The sequence below is a fragment of the Etheostoma cragini genome, chromosome 1, assembly GCF_013103735.1.
Source record: "Etheostoma cragini isolate CJK2018 chromosome 1, CSU_Ecrag_1.0, whole genome shotgun sequence".
NCBI lineage: Eukaryota > Metazoa > Chordata > Actinopteri > Perciformes > Percidae > Etheostoma > Etheostoma cragini.
The window spans coordinates 8808409-8828595 of NC_048407.1; the positions used below are offsets into that span (position 1 = coordinate 8808409).

At 39.3% G+C, this 20187-nt stretch overlaps 1 protein-coding gene across 2 annotated transcripts in view; it reads right to left on the bottom strand.

Moving 5' to 3' along the window:
- Positions 1 to 20187, bottom strand: part of kcnq1.1 (potassium voltage-gated channel, KQT-like subfamily, member 1.1) — a 41281-nt gene that overhangs the window by 2679 nt on the left and 18415 nt on the right. The window contains exons 6-14 of one of the 2 annotated variants that reach the window (XM_034877911.1): positions 18389 to 18529; positions 13812 to 13922; positions 13356 to 13451; positions 13073 to 13189; positions 12052 to 12187; positions 8151 to 8177; positions 7795 to 7851; positions 5547 to 5676; positions 2994 to 3069 (exon numbers count right to left, since the gene is read on the bottom strand). In XM_034877911.1, coding sequence (XP_034733802.1) covers positions 2994 to 3069; positions 5547 to 5676; positions 7795 to 7851; positions 8151 to 8177; positions 12052 to 12187; positions 13073 to 13189; positions 13356 to 13451; positions 13812 to 13922; positions 18389 to 18529 — 891 coding nt within the window. The remainder of the gene's footprint in view (positions 1 to 2993; positions 3070 to 5546; positions 5677 to 7794; positions 7852 to 8150; positions 8178 to 12051; positions 12188 to 13072; positions 13190 to 13355; positions 13452 to 13811; positions 13923 to 18388; positions 18530 to 20187) is intronic. The other variant, XM_034877920.1, reaches the window with a different exon arrangement.

A 20187-nucleotide genomic window follows, 5' to 3' on the forward strand; every position in this document is an offset into this window, starting at 1 on the left:
AACAATTTACGTTGTCAAAACTTTGCAAACATTTTTCGGTTCTGTTGTGCTGCTTGTCACTCCGGATGTAAGTCTAGTGCAGATTTGAGTTGCACCTGCTCAGTTTTTAACTGTTTACGGTATAACGCGTCATACCCAATGAGAGTCGAGTCAGACCGGCTCTGGTTGAGTGCAGATGTTAGTTGTACATGCTCAAATTTAAATGGTTTACAGCATATTGTCATACTAACATTTGTGATATCCATGAAATAATAAAAGTTTGTCATTACAAACATTACCAGAAGATGGGAATCATTTCAAAAACGTTTTAGCTATCCATGGTTGTTTGATTACTAACGTTAGCTCAAAACTCCATTCAACTGACAGCCTTTGTTGTGATTAATTGCTAGCTTGTAGCTAAGCTAGCAGTCATTTCAAAAATGTTTTAGCTATCTATGGTTGTTTGATTGCTAACGTTAGCTCAAAACACCATTCCACTGACAGCCTCCGTTGTGTTTGATGCTAACTTGTAACCAGCAGTGAATTAACTTAGTTATCTAGGTCAATTTTTACTGTTACAGAAGTCTCTTGTTAGCATCTTGTAGGCTACTTGTCGCAAAGTGTGTCTGCACTCTCCTTTTTTTTTTCTTCTTCTGTTTACTATTTTGCAGCGTCACTTCTCTTGTGTTATGTCTTGTTAGTTTGTCTCCTAGCCTCTGTCATTGTGTGCCACGCCCTAATGTGTTTTACCTTTTCATCGGCCCTCATGTCACCTGTCTCTTGTCGCCTTGTGCGTCTGCGTGCTCCCTGGGCCTGGCGTCAGTCCATCTTCTTTCCAGTGTCAAGTTTACCAACCTTTTCCCTAGCGGGGGCTTTTGCATTTTTCAGTGTTTCTATTTTTTGCCATTTAGTTATTATATTAGTATCTTATATTTTACTGTATTAGTCCTGCATTTGGGTCTCTCCTGCTGCCTGTTCTGCAACATTGACACTAAGGTGCTGTTGGAACTAAAGGTTTTCCTAAAAGCTACCTAGCATGTTGCTTAAATTGCCTCCAGGAGTCCTCCCCTTGCCTCCCTTTCCTCATCAGGGGAGGAGAGAGGCAACAGGCAAATGTTTTTTTCCACAGATCCAAGTTCTCTGTTGTTCCACCAGCTCAAACTCCTTAATTAAATATTTAAAGTTCCTGTACAGTAACAAGGTTATATTTATTTTTATTTTCTCTTATTTTCCCAGCCAATGTTAAATTAGTTCTTAATATTCAATTGCCGCTGTCTCACCATTACAGTGTGTTAACAACAACTTGTGATTTTTAACACCTTGCCAAAAAACAACATTAACGAGAACATTAAGTGTAATGATTGCGCAAGAGCTTAACGGCTGGATTTTCGGACTTTTACATTTGATGATACACGCACAGACATTAAGTTATTTACACTGTGTTCTGCCGTTATCATAAATACTGCGGTGACCCCCGTGCATAATGCTGCATGATGGCACTGAAGAATCAGGAGAGAAAGAGACTTTAGGGACGATGACTGGCTAATATGCCAATTTAAATTCCCTAAAGCTGTGCTCTTGGATCTATGGACTGAGTTGAGTCCAGTAAAGAGGGCATCACACCGGAACGTGCCATCCTGGTCCAAATACAGATCCTCATCACTCTGGGAGAAGACAGCCGTTTCCAGAAGGAAATTGCAGACAGCTAAGTGTTTTTTAATAAATATTGTATATATTCTTCAACTTTATCAATAAGGCTTGTTTGGATTTAATATAGGCTATAGTTCTGTTAACTCTTATCTAATGACTTCGCAACTGTTCTGGAGCAGATCCGCAGCCGTTCCGCAACCGGTGAATATTAGGAGTAAGAGGCCAATTGTGGGTATTTTGTGATTTATTGTTTACAGATGTGTGTGTGCATGGTGTAATACACACAATTTATTTGGGCGTATGCCATTTTTGGCTATTGGGCGTACGTACACTTTTAATAAGGATCCTTATAAATGAGACCCTGGTTTCTGTTATGAGTAGTGATGTCTACATGTTAGTCTTTTTTTTGGTCTTATTTTCTTGTCGTAATGTCAAAAATACCTTGTGATTTCTGCTGCAACCAAATTTCCCCACAGGGACAATAAAACAATGAACCGAACAAATGTGTTTTAGAGGGATGAGACATCCTTTCATCCAAAGCGTCACATGAAATTATCAGCTATTTCGGCCGGGTTAGCAACTCTTCAGCTGCACGGCTTTTGGGAAGGCTACTCTGGTGTTTCCTCGCCTATAGCTCCTTAATGATCCCTCCTCGAGACAGACTTCACAGTAGAGGGACAGAACAACTTCTTGTTCAGGTGAGGTCCGAGGAACTATCAAATAAGACCTTGAGATGCAGCTCAAGTGAGGGTAATGCACTTAGCACTGGTTGCCAGCCGCCAATAAACAGGAAAAAGAGAAGAAGCAAACTCAGTCACTTGTCAGTCAAACAGCACACTTGGCAGAGAATGATGGAGAGTGGTGGATTGCAAGGTAGAGGGAAAATATGTCAGAAACGGACAGCTTTCTTAACAGAATATTAATTGCTCTGATGTTCTGCTGAAACATGATGATACATTAACTGCAATTAGCATCCTAGTGTTCAGAGAAGAGAGTTGTGAAATGACATAAATCAGTTTTGTAGTCAATGTGCGCACAAGTACCCATGGGAACTAGTATTTAAAGGTCCCACAACATGGTGCTCTTTGGATGCTTTTATATAGGCCTTAGTGGTCCCTAATACCATATCTGAAGTCTCTTTTATATAAACCTTAGTGGTCCCCTAATACTGTATCTGAAGTCTCTTTTATATAGACCTTAGTGGTCCCCTAATACTGTGTCTGAAGTTTCTTTCCGCATATTAATGTTAAAAACCCTCATAAAGTGACATTTTCATGCCATGGGACCTGTAATAATAATGTAATTTCAGGTTAGTTGGATTATTTAAATGAGAGGGCATTTGCTTTAAGACAGTGTCTACTTACTTGGAAATTTCTCTTGGCCACAAAATAACGCATTCTCTGGATCACCCGGATGGCTTTCCGATGTGACTCCGTCAATCTGTGTAAAAGAGTTTCATATGAATGAGTTTGCGTTACTGAAAAAAGTTAACATCTAGGTAAATCTTACTAAAATATGACTTAGATAAGCTTGAGACCCCTGCTCCATTTGTCTTGCATTAAACGCATTTCACACACAAAGATGGCTGACGTGGCCTCCTTCACACCCGAACTTGGGTGGAAAGTATTCAGTGCAGCACAGTTTCATGACGACAGTTCAGTCTACATCTAAAGCCTTGTTTCCACCAAGCAGTCGGGTTCAGTTCAGGCTCATGGTGGACTTTTCAAAGTCAATGCAGTGGGCTGATTTTCAAATTCTCTTGACATCGTCAAAAATATCATGAAATCTAAATACTGTGCTCTGTGACCTATTATTGGAATCCATCTCCACCAAAAATGGTGGGGATGTAACCAGAAACAGACAGTGAGGCAAACAGGTGGATACAAATTATTTCATCTTTAGTTGCGTTTCACATCACAACGTTAACCACCTGTTTAAAACTGCGACCGTTTCAGAACAGTCCCATTGTATGGGACAGGGCTGCAAGATATAAGGAAAATATGCGATAACGTTGTTGAATTTCACGATAACGATATTACTTGCAATAAATGAACAGATATTAAAGTGTACTTAGTTCTGCATTTCTGCTGCTTTCAGTATTCTGCTACAACACATTGCTTGTTGAATTTAAAACTAACCAAGGACCAACCAAATAATTTTTGACATTCTTTTATTGAACAAATCGAACACTGAATATAAAAGGCACAACTTAAAAAAGAATGTCGGTTTCTTTTTTTAAAGTGCAGTTTTCCAAATTGAAATTTTCTTTCAACTAACACCAAAAATCTCTATCGCGATATGTCGCAACCCTTCGTGATATATATGTTGATACAGCAATGACAAAAACAGGATATATTGTGCAGCCTTTTTAGGAGACAGGGTTGTCTGAGAAGGTACAGCACTTTTCTTTTACTGTGTTTTCTCTTTGTGTAAAGAGACTATTTTTATTACCATCAGTGTTGAATACTAATATCTTGTTCCTGCCATTCTTTGACAGTTCAGAAAGCTGTTGCATTTCTGGTACGTTTTGAGCAGCAATTACTGAATAGTTGTTGGCATTACTCATGTTTAAAAAATTGGGCTTAAAATGTATTGAAAAAAAAACTTTTGGCACAACTGAAGAAAACTATTTTAAATTTTTTCCTTGGCTCAAGTACTCAAACTTTTTTCCAGTTTTCTCTTGCGACTGGTCCAACTGCTCCATGAGACAGAAACAAGAAACACTGACTGTAAACTTTTACCTCCCACCTACCTAACTAAATGCTACAATCCCAATCCCATCCCAATTTTGTGGTTTCACTTTAAAGACCATGTCTGCTGTGTTACTAGAGCTGTAATTCGTGCTGTCTGTGAGAAATGTGTGATTCTTTTAGTTAAAACTTTCAATCATCTTCACTTTGCCAAAACACCCTTCACTGTGCTGTCAATACCAAGGCAGCTGCAGAAATATGACTTCTGTGAACTATTCCACATCCAGACTCTATGCTGCATCTTAAGGCCTAGGTGCAGTGCAAGTGTTTGATACATTTTAATGCACACCTATTGTTTCAAATGGCTGAACACGCACTTTTGATCACTTCTACTCCGAGCTTGTTTCGATTTTGGAGCCTTAAATGAGGACCCACCAAGAAAAGCTGTTTTCTTCTGCGGCTGCACTACCTGTTTGGACAGAGCTACTATAATGATGTGATCAAAATCAAAATACATATTTATTTATTTTTATTCAGGAGACTTACTGCCCAAAAAAATGTGTTCGCTCTCACTGCACATTCCCCTCAGTCTCTCCTCTCTGCTTTGCTGTATAACAGAAATACTTAATTGAGCTTTATTCCCTGCTGTGGACAATGCGGACCATTTGGAATTCAATCTGCACTTCATCTAAAAAACGAATTTTGCTAAACCTAGGCGTTCTCTTGTCATGGATAAAACAACGGTAGTATCTCATAATGGTTAAATTTAGCATGGGATTTGATGTGAAATTGCTCTGTGTGAACAGCTAGTTACATATTTTGGAGTCGACAGAGCACAGCGTGATCTTTGCCAACAATGTCGCTTCATGCAATCCTCACTCGGCATTATTACCCCACTATTTAGAAAATGAAGTCCCATGGGTCAAAACTGCCGCGCCATTTGTTTCACTTACCGTGCACTTACATTACACTACAGTTACTTATAACACATTTCCTCATATCAGTCTCCATCCCTCGCTGTGCAAGTGCCTCAGCAAGCACAAGTGCATTTCCCTAATAGAGACTAATTTTACAACAGAGACAGAGGCGCTCTGGGGTTTGGCACAATACAAAGGTTAATTACAAAGACCAAAAATACATGCATATGTTTTCTAACATGGTCATTAAAATACACTCACACATAAACACTGCATCAATACATTTGCAGTGCAATGGTGGTGAACTCACTGTGACACTGAGGTGATAGGAGCCAGCTCATTGGCTTGCTCTGACTCCGGTTCCAGGTTGTCAGCAAAGCTGCAATTCCTCTGCAGGGGGCCCGGAGAGTGGACGTCCAAAAGACCAGGGTTTCTTTTCACTGCATGATCACACACAGAAACACACACATTAGACTTTAATTATCTATTTATGCGTGCATCCAAAACATTCAGTGGTTCTGCTGACTAAGTTAAGCTGCTTTATCGCTTTGGACTTTGTCTCGTATTGCCAGACCTTCTTCCACAGCGCTGCGAAGGAAGGTCTGGTGAGTAAACACAACATTCCGGGGTGGGAGAAAAACGAGCTCTGTTTTACTGCCATTTCTTTAAACCAATCACAACTGTCTTGGGCGGCGCTAAGTGCTGAGTGGAGCCATGGTGCCTCTGCACAATAGCCTCAGAAAGGAACTCATTTTGGTGTTCCTCACTATCTGCTAGCTGCCTGTCCCCAGAACACACTGTAAATAAAATCTCCTCACTACCTGCTAGCTGCCTGTCCCCAGAACACACTGTAAATAAAATCTCCTCACTATCTGCTAGCTGCCTGTCCCCAGAACACACTGTAAATAAAATCTCCTCACTATCTGCTAGCTGTCTGTCCCCAGAACACACTATAAAAAAGTGGTCTCTGTAGACAGCCCAAGCTCCACAAACGCCAACAAATACAAACTGCGCCAACATGCACCACAAAACATAAACAGTCTTCCAGCAAATAACCGACAAGAAGGATTTGGGGGTGGGGGTTGGGGGGGTTGGTGCGTGGAAGGGAGAGGTAAGGGATAGGATGAGGAGGAGTAGGGAACGGCTAATTGCAGAAACTAGAATATAGAATTTCTTTTGTTAAGTACATAATTTCATATGTTTTCATTCATAGTTTTGATGTCTTCAGTGATAATTTACAATGTAAATAGTCATGAAAATAAAGGAAACGCATTGAATGAGAAGGTGTGTCCAAACTTTTGGCCAGTACTTGTAAATATTTTAAATAACAGAAAACAACTAAATGGTTGTAGGTAATACATCTAATTTCATAAATTGCTTTAGTAAAAAACACATTTTTTCAAGGCTCTGGGTCATGTGACAAGTGACAAGTATTTGTTAATAAGCTTCGTTTCTGCGCTAGGAGGGGCCTCTAAAGAGACTGTAGGTCCAACACTGACTGGTCACTGCCGGGTCATTCCGCCACTGTCTGTCTATTGATCCAGGACAGCTGTGCCGCGACTGGATTTCATGAGGGTAAATTGTTACATAAATTGTTACAATGTAATTTAAAATCTGCTTTAAAAATGAACATATATGTTTATTTAGCATGTTTGTTTTGTCCATATGTGCTCGTGCTGTGTTCCACAAGTGGTAGGCCACGTCTCAGCTGCTACAATGATTTTTGATGAAGAATTTTTGTTTTGCCCCCCTGGCTTGTCAAACTCCGCTTATGAGGGACAAGCACTATAAAATTATTTGATAAATGAAGCAGACATATTACATACTGTACCTGGGGGCCAATTCGAGGTTGGTTTTAAATGATTCACTATCCCGTAATTGTCTCAATTTGTTGAAAGCTCGACAGAGTGTGACTCACGTTATTGCCAGTAATCTTTTACTTAGGCTACCCATTTAACTTTGAGTGGTTCTTCGTTTAATTTCCTTACTTTCTGTAATGGCCCTGCACCAGTATCAGCCATAACTATAACAGATAACTTCTCGCGTAGAATTAGTAGAATTGAAATACAATTAGGCCTGTAAGAAGAAATCTCCTGCTGCCTTTTACCTGGCTCCGCTGGCATAAGCTAAAACAGGCTTTTCACAGGTGTTAAAAATAAATCTGTGACCCGTCAGAATGTGTGACCGACTTCTACCTGCTGCAAATCAATTCTTTTCAATATTAGTCTTGTTTGCTGTTACAGGTTATTTAAGACCATCGTTTAAAAAAATGAGCTTAAGAAACATTAAAAAGTTACATATAATCACTGTATTTAACTCTGACCCATGTGATGCAACTAGACAGATAGATAGATATTTATTGCCCCATAAGGGAGATTTGTTTTCACAATCTGCTTCATGCACATGACAATATACACAGACAAATACATCACCAGATATCATAAAGACAGGTATACAGAAACAACCACTTTTACAACACAGACACCGGATCTACACAAACTCAGCGAGATAGTTTGTTACTATTCATATAAAACCCTCATCGTATCACATGTTGTTACCTGGAGGCGGAGAGGTGAACTGAAGGGAAGACAAAGACGTCCAGGACTGCTGGCAATCTGAAGCACACATGCCAAGAAACACAAATATGTTCAATGTTTACAACAGGGCAAAAAAAGGGCAACAGCAATGATGTCAGTCACAAACTATGGTGCTAAGCATGCAATTATTTATCATCACATTACATAATCAAACCAAAAACCTGAACATGTGACAACAGGATTGTGCACTTATGAAACAAAATGATGCTGTTAGTGAAACTGAGAAGATAAAAAGGAGGCTGTTTAATTGGACAGTAGGAGAGGACAGTAAGTGTACTGAGGACATGTGCAGGACGTGGACACTAACAGCAGCTCACCGCATCCTCCCAAAGTGTGGGATCCTGCTAAACCAGGTACACGGACAGGACATCAAGAGAGAAAAGAAAACACAAGCAAGAAAATAGACAAATTAAGAGGCAAAGAAGCAGATTTAGCAACTATACTGGTTACACAAACCCAAATACATACAAGATAAAATGAATGTGTTGAACAAAAAAAATGAAAACAGGTGTCAGTTTCATGTCCTACAATGCAAGTACACCGTACTTCCATTTGCAGTATTTTATGTGTTCACTGTAAAATACAAAAGAATTAAACACAACACATATAAAAAAGTAAAAATACATTAGTTTACTTTACTTTATACAGGACTATAGTGGCTATAATGTTTTTTTTTTTAAAGTAATGCTTTGACTACTGGGATTTCAACTGTAATACTTAGACTACTGTAATTTTGTCATGTCGGCAAGGTCGTACTGTAAACTTTCCAGCATTCTACTGTAAAAATCATATACAGTAGTGTTACTGTGAAATCTAAAGTACATAACTGTGGATTTACCTGCCATTATTTACAGTGTAGCGCCACAAACAGCATTCTTTAAAAAATGATTTAAAAGTTGAATCAAGACCTCTTTTAAACATTTCCCACAAAACTGAATATTACAATCTTGATGAGAGAAGTATGTATTAGATGGCATTGCTTTTTGATGGTGTACCTAATAAATGGGCAACTGGGTGTAAGTAGTTGTAATACTTAGTTAATATCCACCACTGCTCAGACCAGCATGTGATTGACTGTATACAGTGTGACTGTATCTAGTCTAATAATCCTGTTGATCAATTAGGACTCAGAAAAACAACAATCTTAAATGATGGCGGAAATCATATTAAATGCACAGGTTATGTTTTCTGAAAAATCGATTCTGGACAACAACGTTAGCTGACTGTGTAAGCAGCTGAGCCCTAGTGTATCCCGTCAATATAACCAAACACCAGATGGCAACGTGGCAATTTAGTTAAATGATTCATAGTTAAAAGCAGCATGCTGTAGATGTCAGATGTGCAGTGCAACCTGTAGACTCTATTTAGCTTCACATCAAAGACACTGGTTTTCATTGAACACGAAGCCAACAGACATGCATACGTCTTCACAACAGGACAAATTAAATTCTGCTGTCGTACTGAGAACTGAGAGCAAAGCCAATCCATTTGCAAAGCTACATGTTGGTGGCAGAACTGCAGTCACGCATCTAGGCAGCTTTTCAGGTTACCATGGTGTAAAATAAAAAGGTTATATAAGTAAGCACAACAAAGAGTGTGATCCAAATAGATGTTTACATATTATGAGGATGTTCAAAAGTATCCATATTGATCTCCCAATGAAAGTATCTCGTTTTGTTCATCCACACTGAAAAGAATGTCCATCAATGCCCTCCATGCAGCACTGATAATAATAACGATGATGATTCATTTAAAAATCTTTTCCAAATGTAGGGTTTACAAATCCATGTAAAGTCAAATATTTAATGAAGAGAAAACATTAAGGCACACAATCAAGGAGAAAAGTAATAAACTCAGAAAATGAAATGAATAAGAAATGAAGAAAGCTGATATTTATGATGATGTCTGTGAAAAGGACTGTCAGAAGGCCGCTGGCTGAGGGTCATTTATGTTCTAACTCACATTTGCAATGTCTGTCTTTCTTTCTGCCTGTCTGTTTAAATCACATCTTCTTGAAATCCTTGTTTCTGCACTCAGCACTGAACAAATGAGGGCTGCAAGTGAATCATGGCAGGCAGGAATAGAGGGAGATGATTTATAAGATGAAATAAAAGCGTGTTGATGCATTTCAATGACCAATGTCCAAATAGCTCGAATTGTCATTTGATAAAGGGTTGCTTTGTAAAACAAACAAACAGATTTGTAAAAGAGTAAAAAGTATGCACGTAGTAACAAGACTGAGTCTACAGCACAGACTGTATATAAAGACAATGCTGCTCACTTCCTCCCACTGTACAAACGTGAAGCCAAAATAATGAAACAGCATGGTGGCTCAATGGTTAGCACTGTGGTCCAGCAAGAAGTTTGAACCCTTGTCATCTTGGGCCTTCTGTTTGGAGTTTACAGGCTCTCCTCATGTCTGCGAGGGTTTTCTCCAGGTGCTTCGGTTTCCCCCACCACTTATAATTTTTTCCCCTCCCTCTCTATTGAGCTGATGTGTGGTGAGCGTCTGGCATCATAAGGCTGCCATGCATCACCCAAGTGGGTAGAGAGTAGTTTGCCCTCCTATGAAGCACTTTGAGTGTCTATGGTAAAGCGCGATGTAATGTATTATTATTATCGACCCATACAGTCCAACCAATCCTGAGTCCATTACAGCTGTCGATCATGGCGTTACACCCCGTTTTTACAGCATCAAATAATGCCAGCCCGATGTAGCCCCGCCCACAACATTTGAAGTTGGGAAGTTCGGTCTGGACATTGACATTGTGGAAAAAATATGCTCAAACCAGTGCTGTTTGGACCAATTAAATTGTCAGGGCGGGCTTTATAATATGATGGACAGACGATCAACAGTAACGTAATCAAACTTGTCACCGAAGAGCGCTTGGGTTGAATTTATTTTGGGCTTCTGCGCTGAAGAATTGAGAGGTGCAGTTTCCGCCATCGCGTCTGTTATTGAAGATATCGACAGCCCATTCATTTTAAAAGAGGAACAGAGAACCGCGATCAAGGCATTTGTCCATCGGAAAGATGTTGTCAACATACGTCTCATGCTCTGCTGCTCTGATTGGTTGTAAGTCTCTCCAATAGAGAGCCAGAGCAAGAGCCGATAGAGCAGTATCAGACTCATGTTCTGACTAGAATCTGAGTGCAACAACGTCAGGCTACCTGATGATGGCATGAGAGGAAAAACCAGGAGAACACCAAAAGCACACCTGTTCCCCATGCTCTCATTATCCCCCCTGCATATATACGAGCCCTCTCTCCCCAGACAGTTTAATGTGATGCACAGTCTGAGTGCTCCAGCCTACACTTCTGTTTCCTTCCAGCCCGTTCCGCCTGCCTGCCCCTTGCCTGCTTAGCTTGCCCTCACTGACTGATTGCTTGTGGCTGAACTCGGGCTTGAACTTCTTAAACAATCGATTGCTTTGAACTGCTCTGCTCTACCTTCGAGTCCTGCTTTTGAGACCACACCTCTGTGTGCAGAACCGTTACCCCACTGAAAGGCAAAGACAATTGTAAAATGAAAGTCAACTGACATCTTTTTTATTTTCCTTCAACCAATACTTCTTTTACTGATTTTGTTTTTCTAAAAAACACATTATTAATAAATTGCTAGAGACATATGGAGTGCACAACGTACAGGCCACCCCAAATGACTCTTGAAGGATGCAGTAGGTGATTTGAACGGCTTCGTTATGTCACTCTCAGCTCAACAGTATTGATCCAGGAGTTACAGCCTGTTGTGTGGAGTTTTGTGAATTCTACATTGTAGCACTCATCAATGCAACCTCACGTTTTGTTGCTGCAATATGCTCATCCATTTTTAATGCCCGGACTTTGTCCTCTTTGCCTCCTGTGGCTTCAACTGAAGCTTGAATCAAACATTTTCTTTTTACTGTATCATCACTGAATGTGTGGTTTGCAGCCAGTGCAACATTAGACAATTCCTACGGTTAGGTTTATGTCCCTCTAGAGCTTCATTGTGAGGGTTTATTCAGATTTGAATAAAAACCATGTACATAACTTAGAAACCCATTAACCACACAGGGAAAGATGCTTTGGTTATGAAATTTACAGTATCATCCAACATAAGCGGATTCTTAAATATGTTCTGTTGTTAACAAGGTTTTTGGCACTGATTAATGTGAACTGGAACACAACCTTAATGCATCAGAGATAAGCATATTGCACTCTTTGTTCCTTCTTTGGTACCTGTGCCCACAGTGCTGTAAACATCTGAACTCAGCTCCCTCCCACTGTCAAACACCGAGTCGTAGGTGATGCTCGGGATTGTGGGAGACGTTGGACTGTCCTTGTCAGTGCTCCTTAACTTCCTCCTTATCTTCACCTGCCCAAGAAATGCAAACATCTCAGCTAAATAAAGTGTTCCTTATAGCAGAACAATGTTTAACCGTATGTGGAAAGATATAAAAATGCAATTCATCAGTCTGTCATTGCCATGGTAAAAATATTTCTGCCAAGAGACAAGAGACAATAACACAATAAAGGAGTCGTTGGTGATGTAGTTTTCAATTTTTGTTCTCAGATGAATGTTTGAACATTGAGTAACGCACAGAAGTTACTGTTGCAGCATCAGGTCAGACAAATCAATATTTTATATTTGGGATATTCCTGTTATTGTGACATTTCACAATTTAAGGTGATAACCTGCACAGTCTGGAGGGAACACTATTGACACATAAGCAACAATTTTAAATGCATGCATTGGTGTGGGCATGGTCTGACACCCATGTTATATTGAATAATCAATATTAATAATACACTGCTGCTGACTGTCTTGGTTTCATATCTTTTTTTCTGCTTTACTTTCTTGTATTTTGGTGATGGTGATACTTCTTTTGAAACTTAAATTTAAAGTCTAATCAACCAGTGTGGTTTTTAATCAATGGAATCCCTGCAATAATAAATTGTTACAAAGTTGTTACATCAAAAAATGCTAAGGAGTCTGTCTTACACTGGACAGTTAGTGATGGAGTTGATTTACTTAATTTAAACATTACAACTTAGCATTGCAGAAGTCCAACTGTGGCATACTTTGAATTCACACCAACCACAGCTGTCAAAATGACCATGAACTTGAATCAACACCTCTCAAAAACTGTTGCCAAAAACCTGAATGTTAGAAGCTCTGCATATTGCAGGGCTGTTGCTTCATTTTGCATGAGTTGTGCCTTAGCGGCAGCTACAGTGAAATCTATGAAATGTTACTAACCGATTTCTTGGGCTTGGGGGTGGACAGAGAGGAGGCGGGGATGTTGGTTCTCTTCCTCAAAAACTTCTTGAATGTGGCAGAATCAAAGTTCTCCACTGCAAAACATCTCCATGATGTCTAAAGGGCCATGAAAAAAGCAATATATTGTTTGGACAGGACTAATTTCATGCCATGCTAGAAAGAAAGTAAGGATGGTGTCAATAATAAGACTGGGGCTCGGAGGCAGTTTGCTCTCCCCCGGCTGTACTGTGGTTCTGCTTCATCATTTTTTTTGGTCAAATACCTGAATTAGACAGGCAGCTGCAGGGATCTGTCGATTGAAGTGTTTTTGTCTTTGCTTCTGCTGCACCTTCAGGGCGAAGCCTGATCCTAAGATTCCCTGTGAAGAAAAGCACAGCAGAGTTCCTGCTCAGTATTTCTGGGTAACGCTTTATATTAACCATCATTAGTAGATGGTAAATTGATAGTTAATTAATCTTTAGTTAATTGTCATTTAACTGTGAGCAACCTGCCATTGTACTGTTAAGAAACAATTACACACATTATATCCCTCATATACTATATTAGGTATCGAGTAATGGTTAAAAAATGTTGGCAGGCCTTTAAGAAACCATTTTTAAAACATATATAAACATTACATAGATAAATGGACCAGATATTCCTAATAGTAGGAATTGCTCTGAAGAAAAATAGTACAGTATAGCTTAGAAATGGATCAGCAATTTATATTTTTACTTACTGCAGGCAGAGCAAAGAAGGAAATGGCAAAGACTGAGAAACAGGATGCAATGGTCTTTCCAATCCAGGTCTGTGGCACTTTGTCTCCATATCCAATGGTAGTCACTGTCACCTTTGAAAAGACATGGGAATTATCACTTGGAGCTTCATTCTGCCAGTTACATAAATATAAACACTGCTGTCCCAATGCATTTGGTTAATAGCTGTTGCAAGAGAGAAAAAACAGCCAAACATCTATAGACATGAAGCATGCTTGAAATATACTTAAGTCACAAAAATGAGGCTGAGAGACTTGCCTTCCTGAATGCTTTACGTGAATTGAAACATAGCGTCTACAACCATGCTGGTACAGCTCTGTGAGGCCTAGCGGGGCTTTGAAGTAAATGCTAACTTCAGCATGCTAACATACACACAATGACAATACTATCGTGCTGAAGTGTACTGGGTATAATGTTTAACCTGTTCACTATTATAATGTACGTGTCAGCATTCTAATATTTGATACAAGCAGGAACGTAGCACAAAATTCTGGACCCTGTACAAAACAATTCTCTACGGGCCCCTCCCCGCCTCCACAGCTAGTCATTATAGTCTTTTTGGGCCCTCCTCCCTGGGTACTCCCAGGGATTTAGCTATGCAAAAGGGATTTCACATTTTTTGAGATTTTCTATAATCTAGCGGCTGTTGTGCGTTTCTAAATCATTTCTGCATTTCCTCAATGTTATTTAACATTTTTGATGAATAACAGGCTAGAGTAGGCGTCCGATCTCATAACATCCATCATAGAATGTTGACGTAGAAGAGGGAGTGGGGGGGCCGTGAGCGCTAGGCAAGAAGGCACTAGCGTATGAGTAGTGAGTTGTCTATAGAAAAAGATGGATAAAGCAAAAGAGCTGCCGTGGGCTATTAATAGAAAAAGACAGAGGGAAAAGGAGATGGCATGTCAAGGGATGTGACAGCAGTTAACCCTCCTGTTGTCCTCGGGGCAAATTTGACCCATTTTTAAAACGTTTCTATACCATAAATTTGAGTTACTTTCAAACAAATTGTCAAAGAAACTACCGTGGATGGTTCCCTACAACCATTACTCTTCACAGGTAAAATTTAATGATCAGTTCACTACTTTAATTGAATTTAGGTATTTCCGTTGAATTGTATGGCAGTTGAAAAAAATCCCATTAGAACAGTGAAAAAAGGGACAAAAATTTTGGAAAAATCAACAACAAAAAAAATTAAAAAAAAATGTATGCAATCAACAAAACATCAAAGAAATTGCTGAAAAAATTGGAACAATACATTGAATAGTGACCAAAAACCTGGAAATAAATTGACAAAAACATCAGGAAAAGGGTGGAAAAAGAACAACAAAAGGTTGAAAAAAAATGTTTTATTTAAAAATTTTGACCCAGCAAAAAAAACTAAAAGTTGCATGGTTGACGGGAAAACAACACAAAGGTTAAATCTATATGTAACATGTACAATAAATGACAAGAAACTGGAAAACAACAATGCAATAACTCTGGATGACCATGGTTTCTTGCAAATGCAGGTGAATTTTGTAATTGGCACATAACACTGTCAATCTACCTGCCACATTGGCAGGTAGCCAATGAGAATTGAGTGATTCAATTGACGTGTAAACAGGGTACGCAGTTGCTTACCAGCTCGGACCAATCAGGGGCCCACATCACTGGAAGACATTGATTGACAGCCGGGGCCCCCTATTCTATTGCCTTTTCATTACTCACGACACGTGCAGCCACTGACCAAGCGGGAGCGAGAAGGTGCTTTTGTTTGGGCTGTAATTTTCAAAGTCACTTCCTGAGAGTCTTCTTGCCGGTTTGGGACGCGTTACCATGGCCTTGCAAACCTCAGCTCTAGCGCCATCGCCAGATAATGCTTAAATTACTGTAAAAGGTAAACAACTAGACCAACAGTTGCATGTGATGAAATCACAGATTTTTAATATGTACTGTAGATATGTAAGTTGAAGCGTTATTGACGTTAATGAGCTGCCTGGATTGATAATTCAGCATGAAGGCATCATTTCCTGTCCTGGGCTGGGACACACATTCATACGGTTTGATAAAGGACTTATTGGACTTTAACTTATCGTTGCACCTACACTAGTGTAGCTGTCCTCAATTTAGGTCATCCTGTACATCTCATCTGCGTTTTTCCAGCATCCACCGTGTGTGATTGTGTGTGTTTATGTGTGAGTGTGCGCGTCATTCGCGGGGGGGATGGAGCAGCAGCCCCGCCTGCTGCAGCGAGCCAAAAGGATCAAATTCATTGCCTTGTTTCTGATATGAAGACGAGTCGTGTGTCATTTGAACATCTCACATTAGCCAACACAATGTACAGAGAAAGATGTTCTGCCAACATGTACACATTTTAACATCAAGGTACGCTGTAACGCTTTTCACTTTAAAGCCCCTTCAACTTGCTGCTGATTCAATCCTGTTGGCTCGTTGCAGCGGGCAGGGCTGCTACATTATTGTAGGTGCAATGATAAGTTAAAGTCCAATAAGTCCTTTATAAAACTGTATGAATGTGTGTCCCAGCCCAGGACAGGAAATTATGCCTTCATGCTGGATTATTAATCCAGGCAGCTCAGTAACATCAATAAGGCTTCAATTTACAATTCTACATATTAAAATCTGTGATTTTAGTTGCTTACCATTTTCAGTAATTTAAGCATTATTTGGCAATGGCGCTAGAGCTGAGATTGGCAAGGTCTTGGTAACGTGTCCCAAACCGGCAAGGAGACTCTTAGGACGTGACTTGGAAAATTACAGCCCAAACAAAGACTTGTTGAGCTTATAAATTTTGGGTATGTAGTGCATGGTGTGCAATTTCGGACACAGTCTCTGAATTGAACTCCAAAAAAGCCCTGGCTGATTTAGATGAATCTACATTTATTTTTGTTGTGTTTGCTCTAGCGCACGAGGCCTATGTTTTCCTTGAACTACAACTCTGACCTTTTTACCCCTCTGACTTTTCCTTACATCTTCATGCACTGCGAGTACCCAGTGTTATTGCAATATTGTAAATAAACCTTTATTTATATGAAAGCAGTGGTTATGACTCTGCTGTGTTTGTGTTTGTGTGTGTGTGTGTGTGTGTGTTTGTGTGTGTTAATATCAGAGTCCCTGAAGTTCCCAAGAAGCAGAGTGGGTGGTGACTTATTGTCTGAAAATACATTTTCATCCTGTATTCTCTGCACTACTTGTTTTGCTGCTTGTATTAGCGGCCCACTGGATGTGCCCAAGGGTCTTCACACAACTCCTACCGTAGTACAGATAAAACAGTTTATGTTTGACCCTTAACATGCCAAATATTGACAGTTTTTTCTGCAAAATCTTACTTTTGATAAGACGGGTAAATCACTAAAACAATATATTTGGATGATGAGTCAATTCAACTTTCTCAGCATTGTACAATAAATGTTAAAGTTGGGAGATACTGGTCCTGTGGAGTCTGATCAAAATATGAGGATGTGTTACGATGAATCTAAAAAGCACTTTTACATTCATCATCACACATCACATTTTAGTTTAACAAAGTTTAACAAATAATGAAAATAGGCCTAGGCGAAATATATTTAATCACCAAAGTAGACTTGTTATGTAAACTGGTAATTAACGTTTCGGAATATATGCTTATTTGGCATCTTGCTAAGAGTTAAATGAGACGATGTCACCCTCATGTCTGTCTGTTAATCATGAAGCTACCATAGACAGTTAAAGAAATGGACCAACAGATCCTGTTGTTGTGGACGGAGACCAGTAAAGGATATTAGAAGCACTTATAACTGAGCTTGACGATGTAGATGTGACGTGAGCAACCTGTCTGAAAGTTGTAAGTCTTCTGGTAGCTGTGCCAAGAGAAATGGCAATCATTCCCAATCAGCAGAGACGGAGAGCATGGGTATATGTTAGGAGATAAAATAGGCACAGGCTAATTACTGCTAACTAACATCGTTAGCCGTTTTTTACAAAAACGTCTGCTACGGAGCCATAACGTGAGCTACAAGTTACTGGAGCCTTTTATACATTGTCGTGTTTCTTTAGAAATAAACAATAGACAAATAGAGTCTTTAAACGCTTCCGGTGTAAAGCTATTTACTGTCAATGTGACACCAAAATGAATGGCGATCAATGGGAATGCCAACTGCAGGTGATGGCTTTGTAGCATTAAAATGGCGCCATGCGAGCTACACTTAGAGAGGAGAGGCTTACCGCCTTGGAAGCTACAGACAGGAAGTGGATAGCTTAGCTTACCTTAGCATAAAGACTAAAAGCAGGGGGAAACAGCCAGCCTGGCTCTGTCCCCAGCTCCTAACCAAGTAATAGTCAGGCACAATAAAACCCCAAGTTGTTATTTTTCAAAAGGCTTTTTGTATGGAATAAAAGACATGATGTATTAATTAGTGAGCTTTAGATGTGCTGCTAGGCACTGCTAGCATCTTTTTACCCTTGGACTGTTTCTTCAGTGGTGAAAAAAAACGGACTTTTGACTTTTAACTTAAGCCCCTTGCAACCATCTTGCAACCATCTTACACACATACAGTCTTACCACTCCCCACCACAGGGCATCAGCATAGTTTCCAAACTCTGTGGAGCCGCTGCTGTCGACTGCATCTTTCTCCGCCAGGTAGACAAAGTATGATGAGAAGATCAGGCTCAGAAAGCCAATGTATAATGTGGTGATCAGCTCCTGAAATACATATGCACAAATGCACGACTTATTTCAAACTCAATAGGCAACAATGGGATCATTTCAAAGAACGCAGCAAGATTATATGATACATCTGTGAATCTATTTATATACTTTCACACACAATCCCTTCTGAGTGGCAGGAGATCAGTTATATCACTTTACTAGTTAACTGCCTGGAGACTAGTGAGGCTGTTTTTGCTGTTAATATGGCATATGGCTGTGAATATTCATGTAAATGTGCTGTGAATATGATTATTAAATATTTCTCTAAGTATTCTGCTGTCTCTGTTGGCTCGATGATCAACCAAAAGTGTATTCACACTTTAAGCTCAGGAGCTACTTAAAGTATAGTTAGGTAGAATAATGCTGTACTTAAAGGATAAAGCTGGCATTATTCTCTATTTTCCCACGAAAAGACCAAATGCAACAATTTGAGTCCATTTCTCAACACTGTAGCTCTCAGTCCCAAGCCCATTTGCACATACTGAAGACATAACTCTTTGAAAATGGCTCACAAATATATAATTTCATGTTTTTACACAGCCCAGAAATGTACAGGGCATTATAGTTTCTTTAAAATGCATTACTTAGCATTAATTAGGATTTTAGTCACATATTAAGACACACTTATTTTGCTAGTTCAAAATAATTGTGTTACGTTTATTCATTGTAATGAAGAAATGTGTCACAGTTTTGAAGTTTTGGAGAACACTGGAGATCAATTGAACAGAGGTAGGATCGATTCATTGTGGATTTTGAACTTTTCCTGGGATTTGTTGACATTCTACCCATGCTAAAGCCTGCATAAAATAATTGTAAAAGACATTTAATAGTCAGGTCTTATCTTATTAATCCTGCTGCTAAATAAAGTCTATTTTTATTCACGGTAGTGCATAAACTATTGTCCACTTATAGAATTAAATTGGCACCTCTGACACCATCAGTGAGGAGTCTGTTGTTGTTGTTGTTGTTTACTGTCTTTATAATCGGTGTCTATTGTAAAGACCATATGTTCCAGTCATCCTGGGGCCTCATTTGTTGAATTGTGTTTGTTCAAAAAAACTATGCAAATCATAACATGTTAAATGCCTGGATGTATTGCTTAAATTAACAACATCAGACCAAACACCCTCTCTGCAAAGCTGCATTCATAATCAATGTCAAGTCAACTCATTTTGTAGCAAATTTTCAGTGCCCGTGTCATGTTATTTGAAAGCAGCTTAGTGAAGTTTAATTAAAATGCTCATTCTTGGTCTTTACTAAAATGTTGACAGCATGTTTTCAGCTAATCTTTTGATCACTGCAATGTCAAGAAACTAGACTAACTGTCGGGACTAGTGTTTTGGGATAAAACAAATGAAAATATGACCAAAACTAAATCTAAAAATACCTGACTAAATAAACACCACTTCATTAGTTATGTATGTATTCCTCATCTTACAACTGACGTGAAACTTTAAGTTACAAAAACAAGATCTGTACTACTATGCTTTCTGCAAAAAGGTGCAGCTGTTTAAACTTCCAGAGTTTAAACTTAAAGTATGTTCAGTAATAATAATTACTCGCAAGAGGGATATGGATTGAATTCCGATGGACACTGAACTGTTATAAATGAGTTTAAAACCCAGACAGCTGATGTCTCACGGTGTATTTAA